Here is a 27,102-nt window from a genome sequence, read left to right as displayed (position 1 = left end):
TTATATATATATATAATATAAATATAATATAATATAATTATCAAAATACATATAAATATATTTTATATTTTATTTGTAAATGATTTTTATTTATTTTATAAGTGAATTGTTTATTATAAATAGTTATTTTAGTTAAAAAATAATTAAGCTAAAAAAAAATACTCAAGTTGAAAAACAATTAAATTTTGAAAGATAAAATGAGAAAGATAATTATTTTATAAAAGTGGTACTTGTTAAAGGATAAAACTGAAATACTAAATGTGTATATAAAAAAATAATTTGTTTATAATGGTATAATTTATAATTTATTATTATTATTATTATTATTTATTTTAAAATATGTTTTTCACTAATTAAGGTTTTGATTCCGTCAACGGATAATCATTCAACCTTCAACCGTTCCACTAAAGCATTAAAGGTTAAATAAAAGTAGTTAAAGGTTGGTGCAAGACGAATGAAGTTTTATAACAATTAAAATCATTACTTGTTGTGAGGATAAAATTTTAAATTTACATATTTGACTAAGCATAAATATATATGTAACTAGTTTAAATATTTAGAGTTTATGAAAAATATATTTAAATTCTTTATTGTTTATCATTAAAATTTAACTTTAGCAATTACCATGAATAAAAAAAAAACAAAAAAACCTCGGTGTGCATATAAATTATTAAAAAAAAATCATTTTTATTCAGAACAAAAAAATAAAAAATGTATCTAACTTTCTGAGTTATTTTCTCTTTCTGATATTCAAAAATGATATATTATGATAGCTAACTACAATAGGTGTCTACCTCTCCACACCTTTCTGTACAAAGAAAGTTGATACAAGTAATCACCTTCAATTGAAAATTAAGAAAACTGAGCTTAAGGTCAAGAACAATTAGGTTTTTAATTAACTCTGCAAATGGTTGAATTAATTTACTCTGCTGTGTCAATTTTAATTAATTGATTAATTAAGTAAAAAATAATAGAGAGGTCCTACTTCTCCTTCCTTCCCTCCTATATATAGAATGTGTATTTTCATTCATTTTCAAACATATCTCATTTTCAATAGTTTTCTACTGAACATGAATTTGAAGATGAAGACATCATTAACAATTCCAGCCATGGTTGCCATGTTTCTTTTCATTTCCTTAGAGGTGGCAGCAAGTGATTTGAAACAAGGTGAGTTATACTATTCTCATGTCATGAGTGTTTTAAAGCAAGTGAATATTAATAAATAAGTTAAATAATTAAAAAATATAATATTTTTCTTGTTAGATCTTTTTATTAGAGTATAATATGTAAGTGACATTAGGTTTTTCACATAGTACTTTAACAATAACTTTTTTCTTGAAAAAATAATGCTAATTTCTTTTATTTTTTTATATTTATTCTATTCCACAACAAATATACATCAGCATTACTTTCATTTTTTGAACAATGGAAATTTCGTGTTAACTGATAATATGATTCAACCTTTTCTTATAACTTTAAATTTTATGTTCACTTCATATATTTTTCTATATCTCTTCTTCTTCTTTTTTTCATTCTCTTGTCAATCATATTAATTATTTTCTCTCAGCCAACCTATGAATTTACTCCTTAACCATTTCTCAAATTGATCATTGAAATTGATAAAATGTCAAAATAATTCTTAAAGTGATATACTGCTAAATTTAGTCATTAAAATTATATAATATAATGACAAACTGATCATTTAAATCAATAAAATAACTAAATAATTCTAAAAAGTGCAAATTATCCATCAATTTAGTTCTTGGATTGAAAATAATAAATAATTTTTCTCTAATATTAAAATTTTAATTGCACTTAAATCTTTCTAATTCACTAACTAAACATACATATATATTTTAGAAACAAATAATTATAATTGAATTTTTTATTACCATACTTTCAAAAGATAAAGTAATTGGTAATCAATCATTTACGGAACATTATTTATTTCAGAATAAATTTGTGTATATAATCAGAAAGAAAATTGATTGATGATGAATAGTCAACAATTCATTAATTTCAAAAAACACACAATTTCTTTTACTGATTCCATTAACTTGTTCATTCTTTCCTTTTTGTCTCTTCACAAAAAAAAATGACCCTTTTATATGAAAACTTCATGAGATGATCATATATATATATATATATATATATAATAAATATTATACTCCTTTTTATATTTATTATTTTACTTTTCAATTTTTTCTTTTTATTAAAGATTTCATGTTAATTAGAGATATATGTGATCAATTTATAGGTAAGTGACCTCACCTAAGCAAATTTGTTTTGTAAAATTGAGTGAGGTTTAAAAATTACTTCTTAATATCATTTTAAAGTCATTTAAAGTCGATTCTAATGAAGTTTGTTATTTGTTAGGTCTATCATGTTATCCACTAGTGAACTACTTACAAATATCTAATCATACGTTTAAAATGTACATATCTAATCATATGGAGTTATATTAGACTTAAAGTTCACCCATGACTTCAAAAATCTAGAGCTAAAATATCATTTGTTTAGATTTGAATATATGGTTGACATATTTATTGTAAATGTGTTTACAGAGGAAGTTCTTAAAGCCACAAATAAAGTGAGTGGTGCCAAATTAGTCGGTGGTGGTGATAGTAGTAGCGGGTTACAAGGCTCTGGTAATGGCTTACCTAATCATGGTTTCCCTAATCGTGATTTATCTAGTCATGGTCTTCCTGGGTGGGACTTACCTAACCCTAGTTTTCCTAGTCGTGACTTACCTAATCCCAGCTTTCGTGGTCGTGGCTTCCCTGGTCGTGACATACCTCGTCCTAGCATTCTTGATCGTGACTTTCCTAGTCCTAACTTCCCTAGTCGTGGATTCACTGGTCGTAATATACCTCGTCCTAGCATTCCTGATCATGACTTTCCTAGTCCTAACTTCCCTGATCGTGACTTACCTAATGGCTTTCGTGATCGTGGCTTTCCTAATCTGGGCTTCCCTAACTCAGGCTTTTCTAGAGGTGGCTATTTCGGTGAAAACTTTCCTAATCAAGAATTTCCTTACCAAGGGTTCCCTAACCAAGGCTTTTTTGGCCAGGGCTTTCCTAGAGGCAGCTATTCCGGTGAGAACTTTCCTGGTCTGGGCGTTTAGGCCTAAGAATCTTAATGTTATGGAAATGATAAAGGTTGTTTACAACCCATAATTTAGATACTTAAAATAATGTAATTCTACCAACTTAATAAACACATATTCTATCAATAAATACATCTCTCTTTTTTAAGCAAGTTTGTGCCTTCTCTCACCTTTCTTACTACTAGAGATCTTTCACGAGTAGATTTAACATTGTTCAAATATTGTTGTTTCATGAAAATGGCACTCAAATAATCCCAGAACTTTGGGAATTAAATAAAAAGTTGCAGTTGGGCACGTGGTTCAATGATTTTTGGCCCATTGTATGACTTTTGTAGTGTCTTATAGGCAATTTCTTTTTGCACCTCCATAATTTTCTGTACTTCATAATTTATTTCCATGGCTTTTTAGATTGCACAATTCGAAAGATAAAAATGAATTTTAGATTATTCATTCACTATAAAAATATCTCTACTTAACAACCAAATTTTAGTGACTTAGATATAAATAAAAAATTATAATTAGTTTTCAAAAATTCGTAAAGAGAGAAGAATCAATTCATTTGGATAATTTTTTTTTTGAAAAAATGAGTTTAAGAAAACATTTACTTTATAAAAAAAAACTTCAAACTTTAACCATCCAAAGCATATTCTAGTCTAAATAAATAACATTGATATAATTGTCATGATAATTTAATTTCAAGTTTCAAAATCATAAATAAGGAAAAATTATATGTCTACAAGAAAAAAAATCACAAAATCACAAAATCAAAAATTCAAACATTAATATTATTTTAACATCTTCATTCAACAAGGATTAGAATTAAAAAGAAATATATTACTATTAAATGAAATTACGATATTGCTAAATGAAAATATTTATAATTATTTGTGTATTTATTATATTGTGATAAAAATACATCTTAGTATACTAGAGAAATGGTATAATGTGGTACTAAATTAATTAATGATACAAATCCATTTTGCCTAGATAAATTTATCATGCTCATAATAATATTAAATTAAGAAAATAAATAGCTAATTGATGTAAAATTTTATAACTTATAGAACAAAATAAAATTATAAAGTTCAGAATCATATATGTATTCTAAAATCAACTTCACCCATTTAATTTAATTTCTATCAAAAACCAAATTATATTGCATTTAATTTCCAATCAATATCTAGAACTATTCGCTTTTGATTTAAAAACTTTCCAATTTAACCATTTCATACCCATTCATCATCATTAATTTATAAGAATGGAATATAACTTATAACATTACACACTTATCAAAATCATCTCAACCTGTTACATAACAACATTTCCCATTCCATAACTTTGCACGATATTTAACCCTTTAAAAAACAAAGATAAAAAATCCTTCCAAAATTTGAAATTTAAACATAAAGTAAATTATAGTTCCCCTTTGTGAATTCTTAAAAGCTAAGGAAAATGAAGATTGGAGATGATGACAACACTACAAAAAATATGTGTTTACTGACCACCCATTTTGGTCGTTAAATGATAAAAATCGGTCACAAATCATTTAGCGACTGAAATAGAGACTAAACAAAACTAGTGGTAAAAATTCTAGTCGCAAACAATTTAACGAGTTAAAAATTTCGATAATATTATTTGATCACTTTCAAAATGAAATCTTAACAACCCATCATTCCAAAAAAATTCTAAGAATAATTAGTTCTGATCACATTAATTCCACCGTACATGTGAGTTTCAAGAGGAAGAAAAAGGAAAAAGAAACTTATTCAAGATTTTAAGATTTTCAAATTTCAAAATAAGTGTTATTTCTGTGCTCTTGTTAGTTGATCAAGCAGATCTCAGTTGAGAAGGGTTTGAAAATTAACTGTGAGAAATGGGGAAAAGGAATAAAAGGAGAAAAGTGAAAGAAGACAAAAAATATATATTTTTACTTACTTTTAGTTACTATTGAAAACAAAAAGTGAGTTTTTCAAACTTCTAAAAGCACATCTTAGACAAGTTACTTTGGGTAAAGATAAAAGGATAAATATGAATAAAAGAAATAAGAATGAATAAAGGAGATGAGTGTAATTAATAAGAAATGGGAAAAAGGAATAAAATGAGAAAAGTAAAAGAAGACAAAGAAATAATATATTTACTTACTTTTAGTAAACAAAGAAAAATAAAAGTGAGTTTTTCAAACTTCTAAAAACACCTTTTAGACAAATTACTTTAACGATAAATATGAATAAAAGAAATGAGAATAAATAAAGAAGATGAATGTGGAAAGAGAAAAATTGTGTGAAAGAGAAGAGTATTATAAAAATGAAAATGGGTGTAAATGAAAAAAGAATGAGGAGATGAAAGAGATTAACGTGGATGAAATAAAAAAGAAGACTAACAGGACGTGAATGATATCAATATGGATGAAGGAAATTAATGTAAGGAAATGTATAGGAAGTAAGAGATAAAAATTGTAAGCAAAAATATTTTTCATCTTTAAATTGGAATCTTTCCCTTCTATAATTTTTATTTATTCTCACAAAAACATTCGGATTCATAACATATAAATTAACATTGACTAACTTAAATAAATATTAAATATCTATTATATTTGTATCAAGCGAATAGATAATAATTTAAGTAAATAATTAAAAAATGGAATTAATGTTTAGATAATACTAACTTAAATAAATATAAATAATAAAAATAAATAATGTCATCGTTAATTGTAAGTCTTATTTCTTTTCAGCTCTTATGTGTTTGGGCCTGGCCTTTTCGCAGGCCCAAGGCCAGCCCATGGAAAGGACCCCCAACACCCTGCCCAACTCTCACACTCTCACTTTTCACCTTTTCAGAAAAAAATCAATTTCTCTTCCATCTCTCTGCTGGGACTTGAGAGCTCTGCTAGGGCACAATGGACTTTCTCCTTGAGCTAGCTAGGACCCTTTCGTTTCCAAATAAGTAACTCTTAGGGTCTCCTGGTCTTTCCCTCTTATTCTTCACTGTTTGGATACATGGGTTGGAGTAGGGTTTAACCTTATATCATGTGTTGTCCCGGTTTTCGTGTTGCAGCTTGCTACGGTAGTTCCTGAAGCTGTGGTCCTCCTTAGTTGTGGGCTTATTGCTTTTAGCGTCCAAAAAGGTAAGGGAAGCTAGGGTTTATGTTTTCTTTGAAGTATTCTGTGTATTTCTGGATTGCTCTTGTGTCTTTGGTGCTTGAACCTTGTTGTTGGATGTATGAAAATGGTTGTTGTGTGTGTGTGTGTTTGATTGAATGAGAAGATGCATGTGCTGGCAGGTGAGAAACCTGCTAATCTCGCCCAAGCGAGTAACCCTCACCTAAGCGAGAGTGGTAGGGACTCACCCCTGGATTTCATCTCGAGTGGTCGCCTAGGTGACTGACATTGTTTTTTGCGAGGCACAGTCTCGCCTAAGCGAGATGCTGTCGCCTGAGCGAGAATTCGATGAAATTCTTGCAGTGGCCACTGTTGAAATCTCGCATAGGTGAGAAGGGGTCGCCTAAGCGAAAGGAACCCTTTCGCCTGGGCGAGGACCTTTAGCTTGGGCGAGAATTCGTGACAGGGGTTGTTGTGTTGGTTGATGTGACTCCATGCTTGTGTTAATTATTTTCTTTGCTCATAATATGTGGCCATGCTCAGTATGTATGCTTGAATGGGACTGGAATGAAAGTGTTGTTATGTAATAAGCTATGATTTCATTGGATTGAACATTGGTATGCATGTGATAAGCATGAAATGAGAAACATGATATATTTGTTGGTGGAATTGCATGAGAATTGGGTGATGGATAGGCATGAGAAATGTGTTGGTGAGGGAGTTTCATGGGAAACTCCTAGTAGGTATATATATGTACATGCCTAGTGTATACCTTGATATAGGAGATGTCTAGATAAAGGAAGGTATCATGAACTCTAATAAGCATTCACGCTCACATAGAGCATAATGGTTTATGTGGTGAGAGTGGTAGGTCCTAGTCTTGGGACAATTTGGGCCCAAGACAATAGAGGATTAACCATGTGTGTGGTTGGGTGATAACCCATTGCGTCTAGACTCTGCAGAGTTTAGAAACCAGCACAGGCGCATACTTCCTTTAGAATCCTATATTAAGTGTATGATCCGGATATCGAGTCGTAGTAACTGCATTTGATTGTTCTCACATGATCTGAGTGTTTTCTAGTTAAATGTTAATAACTTTCCTTGCCTTGTACATGCTCTATAATTTGTTAAAGAATATTTTCACACTAGCTTACCCTTTTATCTTCGTGTTGTGCTTGTTTTGTTTTCTCTTTTGCGATGATCACCCTGTTGGTGGGAGCAGATGGGAAACACGTTGAAGGTGGACCTGATGGTAACAGTGGTGCGGTGTAGAGGGCCCTATCACCTCTGGCTCTTGGGAGCAGTTTTTATGCCATCAGTGCCTTTTGTCATTCCTATTTCTAAAAGTCTTGCTTTTGTGTAACTGTTGAACCCCTGGTGCATGTTTTGTTAGAGGCATGTATGATAGATTTTCCTTAAGTACTTCTTGGATTACTGTAATGGTAAATCTTTATGTGTACTGTTTCATCTGATAACTCTTTTATTCCATTAATTATGTGATGCTTTATTTAGTAGATTATTCTATTTAAATGGGATGTTACATTAATATTTAATTTTAAAATTTTATTTCACTTAGCGTCATATAATTGACACTTAAAAAAGAAAGTTAAAATTAGTTAACATCAACTTAAATTTGATTAACCTGACTCTATTAATACATAAGATTAAGTTAGCTCTATTAACTTGTGAAGTTCACAATAAACTGATACTAATATAAATACTTTATTTTTCAAAATATTAATCATACTCAATTATTATAGTAAACTTGAGTTTAATTGATGTAATTTACATAACATAAAATTAAAAGTAATTTTTCACTTTTTAACTTGTAAAAAAATTAACCGTTTGCATGATCAACTATATCGGTTCTAATAATGTTGTATTTTGGTTGATTTTATTATTTAAAAGCTAATTTTATATTTTGTTACAGTATCCTTACCGATCTTTCTCTTCCTCTCTATCTTTTTATTATCTATCTATATTTATGATATTTATAAAGTATAAATATGTGTATTAAGTACCATACGAATCCGATATGTCGATACGTTTATTTTAAAAATAATAAGATACAAAACATAATATATTTATATTGAAAAATATACAATAATTTTCAAAAATATTTGTGTAAATTCAAATTAAAACCATATGTATTAAAGTTGTGAACATAAAAAATTTATAAATTATTATCATCATAAAAGTATCATTGTTTATAGACTAAATTTTTCATTGATAAGTAATAAAATATCTTCAATATCAGACACGGACACGGATACGTGTCGGATATAAATATGTGAACCAAATTAAAATATTAGTACAAATCTACATCTATCTATGTGTCTACCTATTTATCTATTTAAAAAATAATTCATTATTAAAATAAACATTAACAGTAAAATATAATTAATTTAAATAATATATAATGAAAAAATTCTTTCATATTTATATTTATATTTAAGACTTAAATACCTTTTTGGTTCTCATTTTGACAGAATGTTTAAAATGGTCCTCATTTTGACAGAATGTTTAAAATAGTCATCATTTTGTACCAAATGTTTAAAATGGTCCTCATTTCCGCAATTCGTGTTTTATTTGGTCCTTTTCTGTAACGTCGTTTAAATCATTAAAGGAGCATTGTACAGGTGGCACGGTTTATATTAGGGTGTGTTACGTGTTCGTTAATGATTTAAACGGCGTTACAAAAAAGGACCAAATAATAAACGAATTGCGAGAATGGGGACCATTTTAAACATTCTGTAAAAATGATAGACTATTTTAAACATTCTGTCAAAATGATAATCATCCACAAACCAAAAAGATATTTAAGCCTATATTTAATTATATTTTAAAGTTACAATAAAGAAAACCTGGTACTTGTATTCCCTTTAAGTTAATTAACAAATAAGACTTGTTATATTACTGTATGTTTGGATTTATAATTAGTAAAAGAGTAAATTTAATTTTTATAAATTTGTATAACGGTCTTCAAAAAGTATATACTAAAGTATATATTTCCTTTCAATAAAGACTTGAAGACCAAATAAAAAGCATAATTTACACGACAATCAAAGCAAGCAATTAGGGGTTATTATTATACTATTAGAATATCAATTACTGTATATGGCCATCTTTGATTAAAAAAAACTTCAGATTTATTGGCAGCTTTCATGAATGTCAAATGGTTATTAGGAATTATATATTTCAAGAATAAGTGAAATGTTCAGACTAAATAGATGATAAATGTATTTAATTATTTTTTAAAAAGTTATTATCATTTCGTGTGAAATAATCTTTTCTTTCTCCTTTATATATATATATATATATATATATATATATATATATATATATTATAGAATTTTAATATAAAAAGTAATATTATAAACCGGTAAAAGACACTCAGATTTATAACCGGAACAATTAATTAGATATGCATAGGTGCACTTATTTTTTTTATTGATATTATTTACTCCAATTATACACTACAAAAAATCTCTATGATAATAAATTTTAATTACAAAAAATACGTAATTATTAAAATGATAAATTTAAATATCAATTATAAAATTAAAAATTATTGGTTGTTAATAATCATTATTATGAATAAAAAAAATAAAAATTTTGTAAAATTTATTATTATTCATCTCTGATATAACAATGTGTCACATAGGGGACTCACATGTAAATAACAAAAAAATTTACAAAATAAATTTAAATTTTATTAAAGAAAATTAAAAAAATTACATATTGACACTAGGGATAACAACATGTTGCATTATAGTGCCTACTTGCAATTCGATCCGTACAAAAAATCGTCCATTACCTACTTGTTTACCCGCTTAATAAATATCTGCAGATTTTTTTAAAATCCACACCTACCTATGGATACCCGCATACTCATAAATATTTAAAAAAAATATATATATATATATATATATATATATATATATTTCATAATCTTCTTAAATAAAATTATAAAATAATATAAAATATAAATTAAATTAAATTTTAATTTTAACTAAATTTAACCTAATAAAATATAATTTTAATTATAATTGTAATTAAATTTAACTTAATAAAATATAAATTAAATTTTAATTTTAATTTTTTACGAGTTACGGGTACCTGTGAATATGAAGAATATGATACCCGCACCCGATCCGTTTATAAGCAGGTATTAAAATATCATCTACCTGCTACCCGCGGATAATAAATACCCGTGAGTACTAACTATCTATTGCAAATCTTTTCTGCAGATATCCACATACGTGAGTATTTTTACCATTCTTAATTGACACGTTATATGTTGTGAGTAATTTTAAAAAAAAACATCTAATTAAAACTCGTTTTAAAAAATTGGGATGTAATTACAACAAACAGTTAAATGAATATATTTTTTCAACCAAATTAGAAACTAAGTAAGTAATTAAACCTAAATAAACTAAAAATGTGCCAATTCTCGTATTAATATTTGGATTATGATATTTTGAAAAAAAAAATTGATAAATTTTGGTAAAATTTTCTTTTCAAAGTACACCAAATATTTCTTTTTTCTCTTCAAATCATTTCAAATATTTCTTTCATTCAATAAAATACTGCCACATGGACATTATAAAAAAATTATCAAAACAAAACTATCAAAAAATAATTTCCTTAATATTTTGTCTAAAGTGCACCAAATAAGTAAAAAAAGAAAACCCGTAATTCATACCCGACAAATGACCCAGTCTAATATCCTTACCCCCGATAGAAGCCGATTAATATATATATATATATATATATATATATATATATATATATATATATATATATATATATATATATATATATATATATATATATTTATTTTTATTTTTCTCTTTTTCATTTTTCTATTTTCAAAATTTATTGTTACGAATTGAAAGACCAGTTAGAATTTTGAAATTTTATGAAAAATAAATTGCAATGACTCCGATATAAATTTTAAAACTGCATATATAATTTGACCCATTAGATTAAATTATGGAAAGGTGATATTACGGTATAAAGTAGCATGGGGTGGCTACTTATAGTTTTGATAAATAGCACACACACGTAGCCACTCACAATAATTGCTATACTTCCGTGTCACACAACAGCCATAACTTCTAAGCACATAAGCATTGAAAATGGAGCAAGATATTGAGCTGGAAATGAACAGGAAGTCGGCTACAAAATTATGAAATTTTCTACGTTTTACGGCGCCAATTAAGAGCCTGCCAACTTCTTCCTCATCCTCTCTTATAATACACACTCATTTTCTCATCCTTAATCAACACAAACATGGCTTCCAAGACCAACATAGCATTACCTATCCTAGCTCTGCTGCCCATGCTCGTTTTTATTTCCCCAAAGGTGGCGATGGCCGCTAGGGATTTCGAAGAGGGTGAGTTATATATATCATTTTTCGAAATTCGTTTTGAGAATAATTCAAGAATGAGTCAAAATCTTATATCGAATAGAATAAATAAAGTTACACTACAAAAATAAACATCCATAACACTATTATTTTAAAATTTTTGAATTAAAATATTGTCAGATATTTTATATACGTAAAACTAATATCGTATATCCATACCACCAATTTTTGTGTGTTATACATGGTTAGTTGACTTCGGAGTTAATGCTTGCAGGGAAGTTTGTTAAAGAGAGTAATGAAGCGGGTGATGATCTTAAAATTCCAGACATACGTAATATAGGTTTTGGTGGCACTACAGGCACTGTTGGCAGCATCCCAGGCCTTGATATTTTGGGTTTCATCCCAGGTATTATCGGTAGCATCCCAGGCTTCAACGGCGGTGTCATCCCAGGCTTCAACGGCGGTGTCATCCCAGGCATCGGCGGCGGTGGCATACCAGCCATCGGCGGCGGTGGCATCCCAGCCATCGGTGGCGGTGGCATCCCAGCCATCGGTGGCGGTGGCATCCCATGGCTCAGCGGCGGTGGCATCCCAGGCATTGGTGGCATCCGAGGCATCGGCGGTGGCATCTACGGTGGTGGGTATCCTGGTCAAAGAGGATATAGAGGAGGGTTGCGTTGTCCTTATGGCTGTTGTGCTTGGGCTGGTGGATATTGCACAAGTTGCTGCACAATCTAAGGATTTCTTCACTCACAAAAATAAGATAAGATAGTGTAGTTCTATGTTTTTTGTTTTTTGTTTTTCTTTAATCAGCCAAATAAATTTTATATAATGTGCAGTTCTACGTACTTCATATTCCATGAGAGGCATGATGGAGAAGAAGGAGGCTTGTGTTTACCTCTAACCTTTCTTTTCATATATGGATATTTCTTTTCATGTAGTTTGGGACTTTATTACTTCTGTTTGTCTTTTTTCTATAATTATGATGTCATTATAAACATAGGTAATTCATATAATTATATTCTGTTAATCATAGAACATTGCAAGCCAAAGCTTAATTGAACAAGTTGATTATTGTTGATTGAATAAGTTCATAATCTATCAAACCTTTTAATCTTTGTATATGGATGCTCAGGAAAAAAAGAAGTAAGCACCAATGTGTGACCTGTAATATATATCTAGTACGTATCTTTTTCAATACTAAAATATAAAATAAAATTTATGAGTACCTTTAAAAATTAAAATTATTATGGATGCAGATAAATGAGACCTTGTGGTGTATGGAAATATTAAAAAAAAATATAAAAAAATTCAAAAACAAAATTCAAAAAATATTAAAAAAATTCAAAAAAATCAGAAATTGATACATAGTATTGACTTTAACACCGTCTGGTCAAAGTTAACGGTGAGGACCAAATTGAGTCATTTTTAAGAAAATGAGGACCAAATTAAGACAACAAAAAACGTGAGGACCAAAATGAAATTTCATGACAAATAGAGTGACCAAAAGGGTAATTTAACCATAATTATTTTATCACCATTATCAAGTTCAAATTTTTTAAAAAAGTTATAATTTTATAAAACTGATGTTTGGAAATTTAAGTTGAATGAGTGGCTTATAATTTCTTTAATTTAGCTTCTCGTTTTTTTATTACTTTAATTAATTAATTAAGTTTTTAATTTTAATTTTTTTTGTCATGTGTCATTATGTGTCGTTGTGTCACGTGTCAAGCCTATTTGGTGACACTTGTCAAAAAATTTTCTCAATCTAAATTTGGTTCTTATATTTATTATTTTGAATCTATTTCAGTTCCAAATTTTTTTAGAATATTTCAATTTCATCCCTTCAAATTAAGACTAAATTTAACTTTTATATAAATATTATAATTATATTTTTATTAATATTTATATTTTTATTAAATATTTTAACAATATTAAGTTTATTTAAATTTATATTTTATATTAAATTTTAATTAGATTTTGTTTTAAAATTTTAAACATATTTAATTTAACTTGTTATAAAATTATTTTAAAATTTTACATTGGAATTTATAAAATTGTTATTTTTAAGCCAAATCTAACATTTATATTGAAATTATTGATATATAATATTATACAAATATTTGAAATACAAATTTATTGATTTATATATTTAAAATTTTAAAATAAAATTTAAGGTAAAATATAAATTTAAATAAACTTAATATTGTTAAAATTATGTAATAGAAATATCACTTCTAATAATAATATCATTATAACATTTATATAAAAGATAGATTTAGTCTCAATTTAGAGAAAATGAAATTAAAAATTTTAAAAAAAAATTGAGATTAGAATGGAATCAAAATAACAATCAATAACTTAACATGTATCATCTCATACTACTTGACACATAGCACAATACTAAAGGTGACACATGACAAAAAAATTAAAAAGATTAAAATAATAAGAAAATGATGAGTTAACATATGACACATAGTTAATGCTATTATATGGAATGAACATAACTATTATACATTTTTTATAGATATGGATCTAATTAAGGCTAATAAAAATTTGAAAACTATTTAATATTTTAATAAAAAAATTGAGGAAAAAAATATTTTAACCTTTTCTTTATCATATTGAGGTAGGGGAATAAATAATGTCAGGTATTTATAGTGTGTCACCGTCTATGTGATTAAGAGAATTTATTTTGTTAGTCATTTTGTTATTTGCGATGAATTCGTGAAAAAATACATGAGTTTTATTTTTTTGGGTTAAATATGTTTTTGGTCTCTTAATTTTCAGTGAATTTTGGAATTAGTTCATTTTGAAACTTTGGACCAATTTAGTCCTTCATCTTTTGAAATACGTGAATTTAGTCCTTTTAATCAAATTTTGTTAAGTTTATTTGACATTTCAAGCACGTTTCATAATAGTATTTGACTTAACATTAAAACAAAAATGTGTCAAAAAGTATAAACAACTCAAATACAATCCTGAAATGTGTATAAAATATCAAATAAACCTAAAAAAATTTAATTAAAAGTACTAAATCCACGTATTTCGAAAGATGAAGGACTAAATTGGTACAAAGTTTCAAAATGGACTAATTCCAAAATTTACTGAAAGTTAAGGGACCAAAAACATATTTAACCCTATTTTTTTTACTTGTAAGTATTCATATATTTTCGTGAATATATATATATATATATATATATATATGAAATTTTTAAAAATAAATATTTCAAATATAAATTTAGATAAAAATTAATTTTTAAAAACAATTCAAATTAAATTATTCAATAAAATATTAAAAAAAATTTAATTTATTTTTTTATAAAATAAATTTAAATAAGTTTTGTCAAAATATAAATTTCAAAAAAATAATTTTATAAAATTATCTCAATTTTAAATTTAAGTAAAAAATAGATGTTAAGTCAACTTTTTAACAATTATTCATAACTTTTTAAAAATTATTTTATGATTAATATTTTTTAATTAATAATTTTATTTTGAATACTTATACTTTAGAAAAACATTTAAATAAATTTATTAATAATTAATAGTGAGTAGTTAGTATCCGTATGTCATGCCTATATATATATCCGCTAAAAATATTGATGTATTACCGGTTTTACCTACTGTATATATTTTTTCTTTAATTTCTAATATTGCTTAATAAATTGGCATTTGTTTTCAGCTCCAACACGTTCATTTGACCTTGTTTATAGATCCAACAATTTTTTATGCAAAATTTCTTTTAGGATAACTGAAGTAGTTTTGATAAAAGAAGACTTAATCATTCTTTAATAATTTTTTAATCTAAAACATTTTATTCTTGTTTTAATTTTTGAAAAAGAAAACACAGGGTACATTTCTTAACCCTAATGAAGATCACCATTGGTTCTATACATAGAAAATCAACTTCAGGCTACACAACTACCGTTTTATTATCATGAATCTAATTCACACACATAATCAACGTAAACAATGAATGCTACATCCCAAAATTAAGAAGAACGTTGAGTATGGTATCAGAAATGCGAATTTGCAGTACTTTGGAGAAACCTGAATTTATTATATAGGCTGAATTGGCAAGTTGAAAATTCATTGCTACTATAAACAAAAAAAGAAAACAACCTTTGCAATTATGAAAGGATTACAAAATACAGAGGTTTCGGGATTTGGAAGGATAAAGTCAGAAGCTTGGTGGAGAGATACTGCATAAATTACGTTGCTAAAATACATTGCATCAACATGAGTGGACTTGCAATTAGTGAATTAGATTCTAAATTAAACGCTAATATTAATAAAAAATATTGTTCTTTTTTTATTTTTTTCTATAATAAATATTTAAAACACATTTAATTATATAAATATTTTCTAAGATTTTAATTAATTAATTAATATTTTAATTGAATAAATTATAATAATTATTGTTATATTTACATGTTAAATTATTCTATTATAACTTATAATTAAAATTTAATTTGTAAGTGTTAATAATTTAAATTATAAAATATTATATATTTATAAAAATATAATATATAAAATGTAAGCATTTTAATTATTTTAATTTTAATTTTTAATTAAAATAAAAAATTACAAACAAAACGAGTCACGAGAAAATTAATTCGTCTTTTGTTAGTAAATTTGATGGATTAAGTGAGTCAGACTGTAAAGGATTGAAGGGTTGAAAATTCTAACCCGGCTCGTTCATTTTTGGCAGATTAGAGACTAGTCTGTGAGTCATAGTTTATTTTGCAACCCTAAGTGTAAAAGGAGTTTTTGCATATGAGAAACCGCGATAAAGAATAGAAGAACTGAGATAAAATTAAAAGGTTTAAATATATTATTGGTTCAAATTTTCGTAAACTTTGTTCACTTTGGTTTTCATTTTGTTGAAATATTCAAAAAGGTCATAATTTTTTGTAAATTATGGTCAATTTAGTCATTTTTAGAGATGTTATTTAAATTATTAACTGAAGGTGAACAACGGCAATCACATGTTACCTTGTATTTTTTTCTTTCAATTTTTTGAATTTTTTAATTTTAAAAAAGTTGTCCATGTGTAACATTATGACACATAATATTAAAATAAAAGAAATTACGAAATGACACATGACCGTCATTATTCATCTTTTATTTGTTAACCATTTAAACGACGTCTAAAAAATTGACCCAATTAATCACAGTTTACAAAAATTAGAACTTTTTTAATATATAAAAAAAAATAGGATTAAAATGAACAAAATTTACAAAAATTGTATCAATATGTATTTAAGCCAAAAATAAAAGATGCAATAATTTATTCCAAAACTCAACCGCTACATCCCCAAAATAAGAACGTTGAGTATGGTATCAGAAATGCGAATTTGCTGTACTTTGGAGAGACCTGAATTTATTATATATGCTGAATTGGCAAGTTGAAAATTCATTGCAACTAAACAAAAGAAAGAAAACAACCTTTCAAGTACTGCAAATTTGAAAGGATTGCAAAATACACAGGTTTCGGGATTTGAAGGATCAAGTCAGAAGCTTGGTGGAGGGATATACTGCATAAATTAGGTTGCTAAAATATATTAGATCAACATGAGTGCACTTGCAATTGGTGATAGAGAATCAGTCACACCATAAATTTAAATTATTATAATAACAAATCTTATTCAGAAGTATAGTAAAAGTGTTTACATAAGCACCCACATATAAAATTTGGTAGATATTTGTTTTAAATCATCCGAAATTAAACCCACTCAACAACTGTTTTAATAATACAATAATATATATTAGCACTATGAGTTAAAAAGTAAAATAAATTTAATTAAAATACTAATATTTTAGAATTGTTATGTATAACCATGTTAACTTTCCGTGTTAACCTCTGATGCTTGTAACGATGGTGATGGCAGCAAGTTGCAGCAGATATGCACTCGTTCCACATTTTACTATTTCATTACAGAATTACGTTCATACAAGCATCAAAAAAATGAATGCTACTTCAGAAAATTATGAAGAAAGAACGTTGAGTAGGAGAAAACTGAATTTATTATATTTAGACTAAATTGGCAAGATGAATGCTCAACACCAACTATCTCCCTCCTTCCTACTACCATATATACGGCCACTTCCTCACTAATTTTCAATTCAAAATCTCATCACAAACATTTATTTCTGAAAAATGGTTTCTGAGGAAACCTTACTCATCCTAGGCCTCTTGGCCATGGCTTCTCTCATACCCTCTCATGCGACTGCTAGGATCCTTGCTCAGGCTCCTTCCATGTCCTCTACAAAGGGTCAGTTTTACATGCATTTATGCTTTCAATAACTTTACTGAACTCATGATAAAACTCGTGGCTTGTTCCTCAATCATAGTTACTGCTTTCATTAGAAATATATATGTGTGATTGTGACATTTGCTCATGTTCTTCCATGTGTTTGTAACTGAATGCTATAGAGAAAAACGACATCAATGATATCAAACATGGAGGAAATCCAAGCATAGGAAGCGCTTTTGGGGTCTGTTCAACACTAAATTGCTTCAACTCGAGTCTTTCTCAGGATGGACAAGGTGATAATGGGGGCGGCCATCAAGGAGATCATTCTCAGGGTGGACCCGGTGATAATGGAGGCGACCATGGAAATGATCAATCAGGTAGAGGATCTGGTGATTATGGAGATAACCATGGAGGTGATAGGTCTGGCAATGGATCTGGCGATAATGGAGACAATCATGGAGGTGATAGACATGATGGTGGATCTGGTGATAATGGAGGCAATCATGGAGGTGATAGACATGGTGGTGGATCCGGTGATTATGGAGGCGACCATGGGGGTGATAGACCTGGCGGTGGATTCGGTGATTATGGAGGCAATCATGGAGGTGATAGACCTGGCGGTGGATCCAGTGATTATGGAGGCAATCATGGAGGTGATAATGGAGGAAACCATGGAGGTGAATCAAGTGGAGGATCAAGTGATCATGGAGGAAACCATGGAGGTGAATCAGGCGGAGGATCGGGTGATTATGGAGGCAACCATGGAGGTAATAGAACTAGCGGTGGACACAGTGATTATGGAGGTGACCATGGAAGTGATAAACCAGGAAGAGGAGCCAATGATTATGGAGGTGACCATGAAGGTAATAGACCTGGCGGTGGGCATGGTGATTATGGAGGCAACCATGGAGGTGGTAAACCAAGCAGAGGACACGATGATTATGGAGGAAACCATGGAGGCAATAAACCTAACGGTGGACACGGTTATTACGGAGGGGACCATGGAGATGATAAACCAGGCGAAAGATCCGGTGATTATGGAGGCAACCATGGAGGTGAAAAACCAGGCGAAGGATCGGGTGATTATGGAAACAACCATGGAGATGATAGACCTAGCAATGGATCTGGTGATAATGGAGGCAATCATGGAAGTGATAGACATGATGGTGGATCCGGTGATTATGGAGGCAACCATGGAGGTGATAGACCTGACGGTGGACACGGTGATTATGGAGGCAACCATGGAAATGATAAACCACACAAAGGACACGGTGATTCTGGAGGTGACCATGAAGGAAATAGACCTAGCGGTGGACGTGGTGATTATGGAGGCCACCATGGAGGCGATAAACAAAGCAGAGGACACAATGATTATGGAGGCAACCATGGAGGCGATAAACCTGGCGGTGGACAAGGTGATTATGGAGGGGACCATGGAGGTGATAAACCAAGTGGAGGATCCAGTGATTATGGAGGCAACCATGGAGGTAATAAACATGGGGGAAGACCCGGTGACTATGGGGGCAACCATAAAGGTGATAAACCAAGCGGAGGATCCAGTGATTATGGAGGCAACCATGGAGGTGATAAACCAGGTGGAGGACCCGGTGATTATGGAGGCAACCATGGAAGTGATAAACCTGGTGAAGGACCCGGTGGCTATGGAGGTGACCATGGAGGTGATAAACCTGGTGGACCTGGTGATTATGGACGCGACCATGGAGGTGATAGAGCTGGAGGTGGACCCGGTGACTATGGAGGCAATCATGGAGGTGATAAACCAGGCGGAGGATCCAATGATTATGGAGGTGACCACGGAGGTGATAAACCTGGTGGTGGACCCGGTGATTATGGAGGCAACCATGGAGGTGATAAACCCGGTGGAGGTGAATCAAGAAATGGCAGACCAGGTAACTGTGGAGGCGGACTTGGAGGTGGTGATTGTTGAAGCAGTCTTATCGCTGGTTACAGTGGTGAAGCTCATAGAGATTATGATGACAAATCGAGTGGTAAATAAAATGGAAACCCTCGTGGACTTGGTGTTAAGACCTATCCGAGAAACCATAATAAAATAATGTGTGAGCAAGTTATGTTAACTCCCAGAGAGTATGTTGTTATCCCTATATGAACACAAAGTAGTGGAATGATATCCACCTCATAGAACATATATCATTTAACCTAAATAATATTGTTTCTTATATACTCTCACTTATTTAAAGGAAACAAAAATGACATGCACATCAAGAAAGAGGACATAGAATTGGAAATACTATGCATCCCAACACTATAAGAAAATCTTTGATTAATTACCAATTTTAATGACAAAAAATAATTAATCACTATAGTAACTAGGGATGTCAAAAATATCCATATCCGTTGGTATCCGCGGATAAAACCCGCAACGGGTAGAAAATGGGTATTAAAAATAGATACCTGCTACCTGTGGGTATGGGTATTTTTGATACCCGCATGTTAATGGGACGGGTACGGGTATCACAGTATCCGTACCCGTGGATACCCGTACCCGCTAAACTTTAATTCACAAAAATACCCTTATATATATATATATATATATATATATATATATATATATATATATATATATATATATATTAGTAAAAAACATTTTGTCCTAATTTTTTATAAGTTGTACATCTTGTCTTCTGTCTTCATTATTAGTATTAGTACGTTATCTTCTTCCAAGTACATTCCTTTACATTTGACATTCTTCTCTTTCCCTTATTTGAAATTGGACATATACATCAAACCCTATATAGACAGTGGCATTTATGGTATGCTTGTTATCAAATGATGGAATCAAAATAAGAATATTTGGCACGTGACAGTTGAGGTTTATTATTTGATTATTTTTCAGGAATCAGTCGAAGAAAGTAGGCTTGTCGATCAAAACACTAATTAAAGTTAAAGAATTTTCATTGTGTTGAACGTCATTTTATATTTATTTTTATAATTATTTGGACTTGTATGAACTTGAGTTAGTTTGAAATTTATTTAAAATTTATGACAATGATGTATTTTATTTTATTTTATTTGAATTTATGATTAAATATTTATTTTTTAAATAATTTTGTAAATATCCGCGGGTACCCGTGGATATCCGCGGATATGAAAAAATAGACGGGTACCTGCATAACGGATACCCGACGGATATGGGTACGGGTACGGGGCGAATATTTATCCAGCGGATAGGGTATGGGGGAGCTACTACCCGTACCCTACCCGCCCCGTTGACATCCCTAATAGTAACCAACTTAGATACCAATTTATAAATTAAAAATTATTGGTAACTAAAATAGTTTCAAAAAATCATAATTTGTCTCTAAATTAGTAACTAAAATAATTTTTATTATGAATTGGCCTCTAAATTGGTCACTAACATCAGCTACCTAGGTTTTAGCTACCAAAAAATTAGTCTCTAATTAAAAAATTGGTTTCTAAATTGGTCTTTAAACATATATTTTATCTTAAAATTAGTCACTATTTATATTTTTCTTATAGTGCAAAGCTTAATTTAATTTGCTAGGTTGCAAAATTTAAAGGTTTAACCATTAAATTTATCACACCATAAATTTTATTATTTGGATCGATATCTTATTAGTTACTTTCCTAATTCATTGGTTGATGCATCAGCCCACAAAATACTATTTCGGAAACAAATAATGTTACATTTATTAAAACAAAAATTTTGAAAATAAACTTTCAATTGCTACATCAAACCAATGGAAAATTTTTGAAGCTTTATCTCACTCTCACAAGCCTTTGAAACCATGAAACGTTATGTACAAGATGATTCTAAGATATGGGAGAATAAACCAATGAATGGAAAAGGAAAAAAAATAAAATGAAGAAATATTACAATAGAAATGTACGATTATATTAAATAAAAAAGATATATTTTTATATAATTTTTAACTTTATTCCTTCTATTCATTTCAGAGTGAAACTTACTCACATTAAATTATTTTTTATAAGAAGAATGATATTTTGACTACAAAATTTTAAGAACTTTCTCTTAACATGAGATGTCATTTTTTAAATAGTTTTAAAATATTAAGAATAAAAAAAATAGAAAACCACTTAAAAAATGACACCTAAAAATATTAAAAATATTATCAAAATTTAATAATTAAAATAATATTTTTGTTTTGATAAGCGGGGCTACTATACTCACCCCGCAAGTTCATTGTTGTGGCATCACTACACTCTACACCACAACCAGTTTTTGTTGAGACATTCTGCCACTGGTATACACATTATAAGTCATCATGATCCTACTATTTTTATCCAGTGTAAATTCATTGCTCCATCAACATGTTAGTAGTTAATTCTTTTATTAAAATTAGATTAAGATTATTATAATTAAGATTTAAATTAATTTAAAATAAATCATTGGAATTAACATTAGTAAAATTGACATTATAATCATAATTAACATTAACATGCAAATTAGAATCAAAATTAACATTCAAATTAGAATTAAAATTCACATTATTCGAATTAAATTTACCATGCAAATAAAATTATAATAATCAAGATTAAAAGTAATATTATGTAGACTAAATTAATATTTATTTATTTTATTAGAATTTTAAATTTCTTTAATTAAATTTGAGATTGAGAACCGGTAATAAAATAGTATGAATAAAAAAAACCCATATTTTAGTTATATGATACTATAAGAAAACGAATATTTATTTTCTATTGGAAAAAAATGTTACAAATGAGTAAAATATTTTTCATATATTAGGAATTATAATTTTATTCTAAGTAAAATATTGTGTCATTTGTGTTTAGAATCATGTAACCTTGACACTTCTGAACACAATTTTTTTTGTGTTTAAAATTTCGATTTTAGTAAATATTGATCACTACGATTTCTAAAAATACAATGAGTCATACATATTGAAATCAATAGTTTCGCCATGAACAATGTCTCTAGTCATTTTTTTTTTTAATTTAGCTATGAACATGTCTAATTTGACTTAAAGAGAACCTTATTAGCTACATTTTAGTGAAACGATTTTTTTTTTTTTGGAATATATATTTGGAAACCTAAAAGTATAAATTCGTGAACATTCCTATTTTTTTATCATAAAATGTCAAATAAAAATGGATATTATTTTTGTACAATTCTTGTACATATCCTTAACGGAAGTTATTTAATGTTTAAAACTACGGTTGATGGTTTACAAACTTTATGATAAATATTTAATGATTTATTGAATGTTTTGTTTTTATTCTTATAATTTATATATATAAAAGAAACTAGAGAAGGAATTAAGTTTCATTTATCAGGATAATGATATTATGATTTTCATTTTTTGACTCTTATCTTTGACTTTCTATTGTGACTTAGTGTGAGTCATTGATTAATGTACTATTATGTTTTTACTTTGAAAGAATCAATAATTTATACTAAGCTGTCACATCAAGAAATAAAGGATGAAAGTTAAAAATTAAAATTAGTAGTCATAGTATAATTTTCCTATTTATTATCGGTTAAAGGAACTCTAAAATGAAGCAAGTAGCATTTTCAAGTTGACTTTGGTGTTTTTTATTTATTTTACAGCTAATGCCCATTAATAGTTAGATTAGTTATACGTTTACACCCGCTTTTCAAAATTAAACGTTTAACAACCCTCTTTATTAATATAAAATAATAAAAATGAATAAAAACTCATTTAAAAATTTTATTGCACAACAAATACCCATTTGTTCAAGATTTTACCCACCTATAAATAGTATAACGACAATAATTATAAAGACCTATAAATTATTGTCAGGTTTGGGTTGAAGGTGATGACAATATCTTATATGAGAGTTGACCTCATATTTTATAAGTGTTGTATAAAGTTATCTTTTTTTGAAAGATCCAACACTGACATCATAGCGGAATGTTCATCTTAGTAATCAGTTTAGATGAATTCCTATATCGAAATTTTTCTTGAGAGTTAAGCAAGTGTGTCTCATTATGTGAATGACAATACAAATAAGGGGTACTCATACTTTGTGAAATTTAAAAGCTTGAGGGGGAAGTGCATGTGAAATGACTCACACTTGAGTGAAAGATTGTTGAAAATTCAAGTGTAACTTTAAGTCCTGCATTGAATAAAATTGAGAAAATTGAAGACTATATGAGGATAAAGACCTATAAACTTATAACCTTAAGGTTTTACGCTAAAAGTAGTGGGTCAATATCTTATATTTGGATTGAATTCTTATCTTATTGGTGTTGTATCTCCAGTTATTTTTTTTTTTAAAATATCCATCATATTTTGAATCATCGACTCACCTACTTTAAACTCAAATAATAGTATTTTTTATTATATGTATTTTACTTTTAATTTAAAATTTTAATAATATTATTATTTACGTGGATGAATTGTTACACGAGTGCTTTCTTTACCGGATCAAAATAGGGATATGATATGTTAATAGCCTTTAAAATTTATACTATCATTCCATAATCATTTTCATTTTATACTTTTATTTATTTACATGGAATTTTTAAATGGACGTAAGAAAAATAAATATGGGTTGTCAAAAGTTGTTTTTTCAGTAAAAATATACTGTAATCAGCATCAAGCAAGCATTGTTACTGCAGTTTCTTTGCTCGTACAATTACTTTTTTATTATGAAAACTTAAGCAAGTCAGAGATTGAGGGGTATAAAGGTGCTCCAATTAAGTGCTCCACACCATCTCTTTCTTAATCTTTTCCTCATTCCTTTTTAATGAAAAATTATTTGTATGGCCTTGATTGTTTCAATGCCCTTAGTTGCGGTAGCTAGGGATTTACCTGAGATATTTGGTATGTATATGCCTAAGCCCTAATATTTTATGATATTGGAAATTTTCTATTGCCATTTAGCTTTCAGCATAAAAGTATTATTTATTCATGGTTGATTTGTGTTTGCAGGTGAAGCTCAGAAAATGAAAAATGGCGGTAATCGTATCGATAAAAATTGGTTGTTTGGTGATAGTGGATTTGGATGGGGAACGTCGGGTGGTGGTGGTGGTGGAGGGTCTAGTGGCGGAGGTGGAACTAGCAGTGGTAGCATGCCTGGTCATGGTGCTATGCCAGGTGGCGGAGGTGGATCAGGAACCAGCAGCGGTGGTTCTCCTGGCAGTGGTGGTGTCAGTGGATCGGGTGGCTGCAACCAGCCTAGTTGTGGAGGCCGATCTGGTGGCGGTGGATCTAGTGTGGAATATCATGTTTAAAAATAAGATAAATTACAATTACTTGAGCGACATAAATTATGCTAATCATGTCAGCAGATACTTATTATCTATCTGGAAAATTATACATTAATAAAGTTCTTTTTTTATAAAATTTTATAAATTACTAAATAACATAAAAAAATATTATTTTTATTTTTTATTAAAAAATAAAAAATTAATCTACTTTAATTCTATTTATAAAAAATTTGTTAACTTTGTCAATTTTGTCGATATCTCATTTTCTTACCTAAAAAGGTGTCCACCTTAAATTTTTTTCCTCAAATAGTAACGATACTCTTGTTACATGAACTTCAATATTTCTGTTTTCATTAAACATGATAAATTACTGTGGTCCCGTTGATAAAAAAAATACTAGTTAAGAATAATTAAGAGTATGATCAAGGATAATTAATATGTTTTAAATATTATGAAAAGAAGAATGCTAATTATCTAAGAAATTAATTAAAAATAATTAATGCGCATTAATTCTATTATTTTTACATTGAGAATAAGAATAATTAAGTTCATTAACTAAAATAATATAAATGCATATTATAAAATTTAGGTTAAATCATTTCAGAGACTTCCATTTTTGTAGTGAAATCTCAAGTAGGTCTCCCCATCTTTAGTTAACTCAATTGAGTTCTTATATTGGAAAATTTGTTGCAATAAGTTCTTTTCCGTTAGTTATACAGTAACAATGTTAATTATGTGTCACGTATCAGCACGTGGTTTTTTTGATTTTTTTTAAATTTTTTTTATAATTTATAAAAAAAATGTCATGTGTCAATCTGACATTGTGTCACATGACAGAGACTATGTGACGTGGCAGTGGCAATGCCACGTGTCACTATTGGATGTGAAAATTTTCAATGTAATTCCTGTATTTTTTTATTTTGTCTCAATTTGGTCTCAATTTTTTTAAAACTGAATCAATTTCATTCCTATATCAAGTTTAATTTTTATATAATTTTACAAAGGTATTTTTATTATAGTTGATATTTTTAACAAAATTAAGTTTATTTAAATGTATATTTTGCACTCATATTTATTTAAATTTTGTTTGAAATATTTATATATATATATATATATATATATATATATATATATAATTTATAGATAAATGTTAGAGTTGCTTTAAAAATAAAAGCTTTATAAATTCAAATATAAAATTTAAAAAAAAAAAGCTATAACAATTCTAACATTTGTCTATAATTGATATATAAATATTTGAAACAATGGTTAAATAAAGTTCAATACAAAATATACATTTAAATAAATTTAATTTTGTTAAAAATACCAATCATAATAATAATACCATTGTAAAATTTATATAAAAAATAAATTTGGTATAGGGATAAAATTGATTCAGTTTTAAAAAAATTAGGACCAAATTGAGACGAAATAACAAATACAGGACTACATTGAGACTTTTCACTTCCAATAGTGACATTTAATTTTTTTAAAATATATATAAAAAAAATCACATGCTGACACGTGACACATAATTAACACTTGTACAACTAACGAAAAGGAATTTATTGCAACGAATGTTCCAAAATTTCAATTGAGTCAAATAGAAATGAAGGGACCTATTTGAAATTTCGCAACAAAAATGGGGACTTCTTAAATGATTTAACCTAGAATTTATATAGACAAAACTATCATTTGAGATTGTTATACAATAACTTTGACACAAAATAAACACTTTAAGATTTTTAAGATCTTTGCTGAAAGTTTAGATTTTTTTTTATATTATTAACTTTATGTATTTATAATTAATAATTTCAAATATTGAAAGATTTTATGTGATTTTTATATTTGGTTAAGCTAATAAGAATGTTGCAAAAGGTTATCGAGAAGTTAGAGAAGGAGATTCAATGAAGTCTCAAATTGATATTTTAATTGTTTTTTTTTTACTTTTTAGATGTTTAACATTATTCTTTGTTAGTTTTTCTATTAATTTAAACTTTTTTATGTTTAATTATATTTCAAATCTTAGCAATATTAAAATATAATTATTTTAT

At 28.4% G+C, this 27,102-nt stretch overlaps 4 protein-coding genes across 4 annotated transcripts; all 4 read left to right on the top strand.

Annotated features, from left to right (window-relative positions):
- Nucleotides 1–1,048: 1,048 nt before the first annotated feature.
- Nucleotides 1,049–3,236, top strand: LOC114195571 (RNA-binding protein 12-like). The gene is made up of 2 exons (XM_028086088.1): nt 1,049–1,167; nt 2,565–3,236. The coding sequence occupies exons 1-2, from the start codon at nt 1,071–1,073 to the stop codon at nt 3,122–3,124; spliced, it is 657 nt and encodes a 218-aa protein (XP_027941889.1). The 5' UTR covers nt 1,049–1,070; the 3' UTR covers nt 3,125–3,236.
- An 8,052-nt stretch (nt 3,237–11,288) lies between these two features.
- LOC114195487 (acanthoscurrin-2-like) lies at nt 11,289–12,610 on the top strand. The gene is made up of 2 exons (XM_028085974.1): nt 11,289–11,602; nt 11,850–12,610. Exons 1-2 carry the CDS (start codon nt 11,500–11,502, stop codon nt 12,311–12,313), a joined length of 567 nt encoding a protein of 188 aa, XP_027941775.1. The 5' UTR covers nt 11,289–11,499; the 3' UTR covers nt 12,314–12,610.
- Nucleotides 12,611–17,695: 5,085 nt separating this feature from the next.
- Nucleotides 17,696–20,037, top strand: LOC114193561 (glycine-rich cell wall structural protein 1.8-like). The gene is made up of 2 exons (XM_028083413.1): nt 17,696–17,853; nt 18,015–20,037. The coding sequence occupies exons 1-2, from the start codon at nt 17,739–17,741 to the stop codon at nt 19,781–19,783; spliced, it is 1,884 nt and encodes a 627-aa protein (XP_027939214.1). The 5' UTR covers nt 17,696–17,738; the 3' UTR covers nt 19,784–20,037.
- Nucleotides 20,038–24,579: 4,542 nt separating this feature from the next.
- LOC114193431 (keratin, type I cytoskeletal 10-like) lies at nt 24,580–25,112 on the top strand. Its single transcript, XM_028083230.1, has 2 exons — nt 24,580–24,665; nt 24,774–25,112. The coding sequence occupies exons 1-2, from the start codon at nt 24,605–24,607 to the stop codon at nt 25,073–25,075; spliced, it is 363 nt and encodes a 120-aa protein (XP_027939031.1). The 5' UTR covers nt 24,580–24,604; the 3' UTR covers nt 25,076–25,112.
- The last annotated feature ends 1,990 nt before the right edge of the window (nt 25,113–27,102 follow it).

The sequence above is a fragment of the Vigna unguiculata genome, chromosome 8 (genome assembly GCF_004118075.2).
Source record: "Vigna unguiculata cultivar IT97K-499-35 chromosome 8, ASM411807v1, whole genome shotgun sequence".
Lineage (NCBI taxonomy): Eukaryota > Viridiplantae > Streptophyta > Magnoliopsida > Fabales > Fabaceae > Vigna > Vigna unguiculata.
Note: the sequence above shows the minus strand (reverse complement) of the source record. Positions and strands in the feature narration are given on the sequence as shown.

What these genes read in the sequence shown, in the direction of transcription:
- LOC114193431 (XM_028083230.1), top strand. Translation starts at nt 24,605, where the DNA reads ATGGCCTTGATTGTTTCAATGCCCTTAGTTGCGGTAGCTAGGGATTTA. An exon ending in GGATTTACCTGAGATATTTG is followed by an intron (nt 24,666 to 24,773) that starts GTATGTATATGC and finishes TTGTGTTTGCAG; the next exon opens with GTGAAGCTCAGAAAATGAAA.
- LOC114193561 (XM_028083413.1), top strand. Translation starts at nt 17,739, where the DNA reads ATGGTTTCTGAGGAAACCTTACTCATCCTAGGCCTCTTGGCCATGGCT. An exon ending in TTCCATGTCCTCTACAAAGG is followed by an intron (nt 17,854 to 18,014) that starts GTCAGTTTTACA and finishes TGAATGCTATAG; the next exon opens with AGAAAAACGACATCAATGAT.
- LOC114195487 (XM_028085974.1), top strand. Translation starts at nt 11,500, where the DNA reads ATGGCTTCCAAGACCAACATAGCATTACCTATCCTAGCTCTGCTGCCC. An exon ending in CGCTAGGGATTTCGAAGAGG is followed by an intron (nt 11,603 to 11,849) that starts GTGAGTTATATA and finishes TAATGCTTGCAG; the next exon opens with GGAAGTTTGTTAAAGAGAGT.
- LOC114195571 (XM_028086088.1), top strand. Translation starts at nt 1,071, where the DNA reads ATGAATTTGAAGATGAAGACATCATTAACAATTCCAGCCATGGTTGCC. An exon ending in AGCAAGTGATTTGAAACAAG is followed by an intron (nt 1,168 to 2,564) that starts GTGAGTTATACT and finishes ATGTGTTTACAG; the next exon opens with AGGAAGTTCTTAAAGCCACA.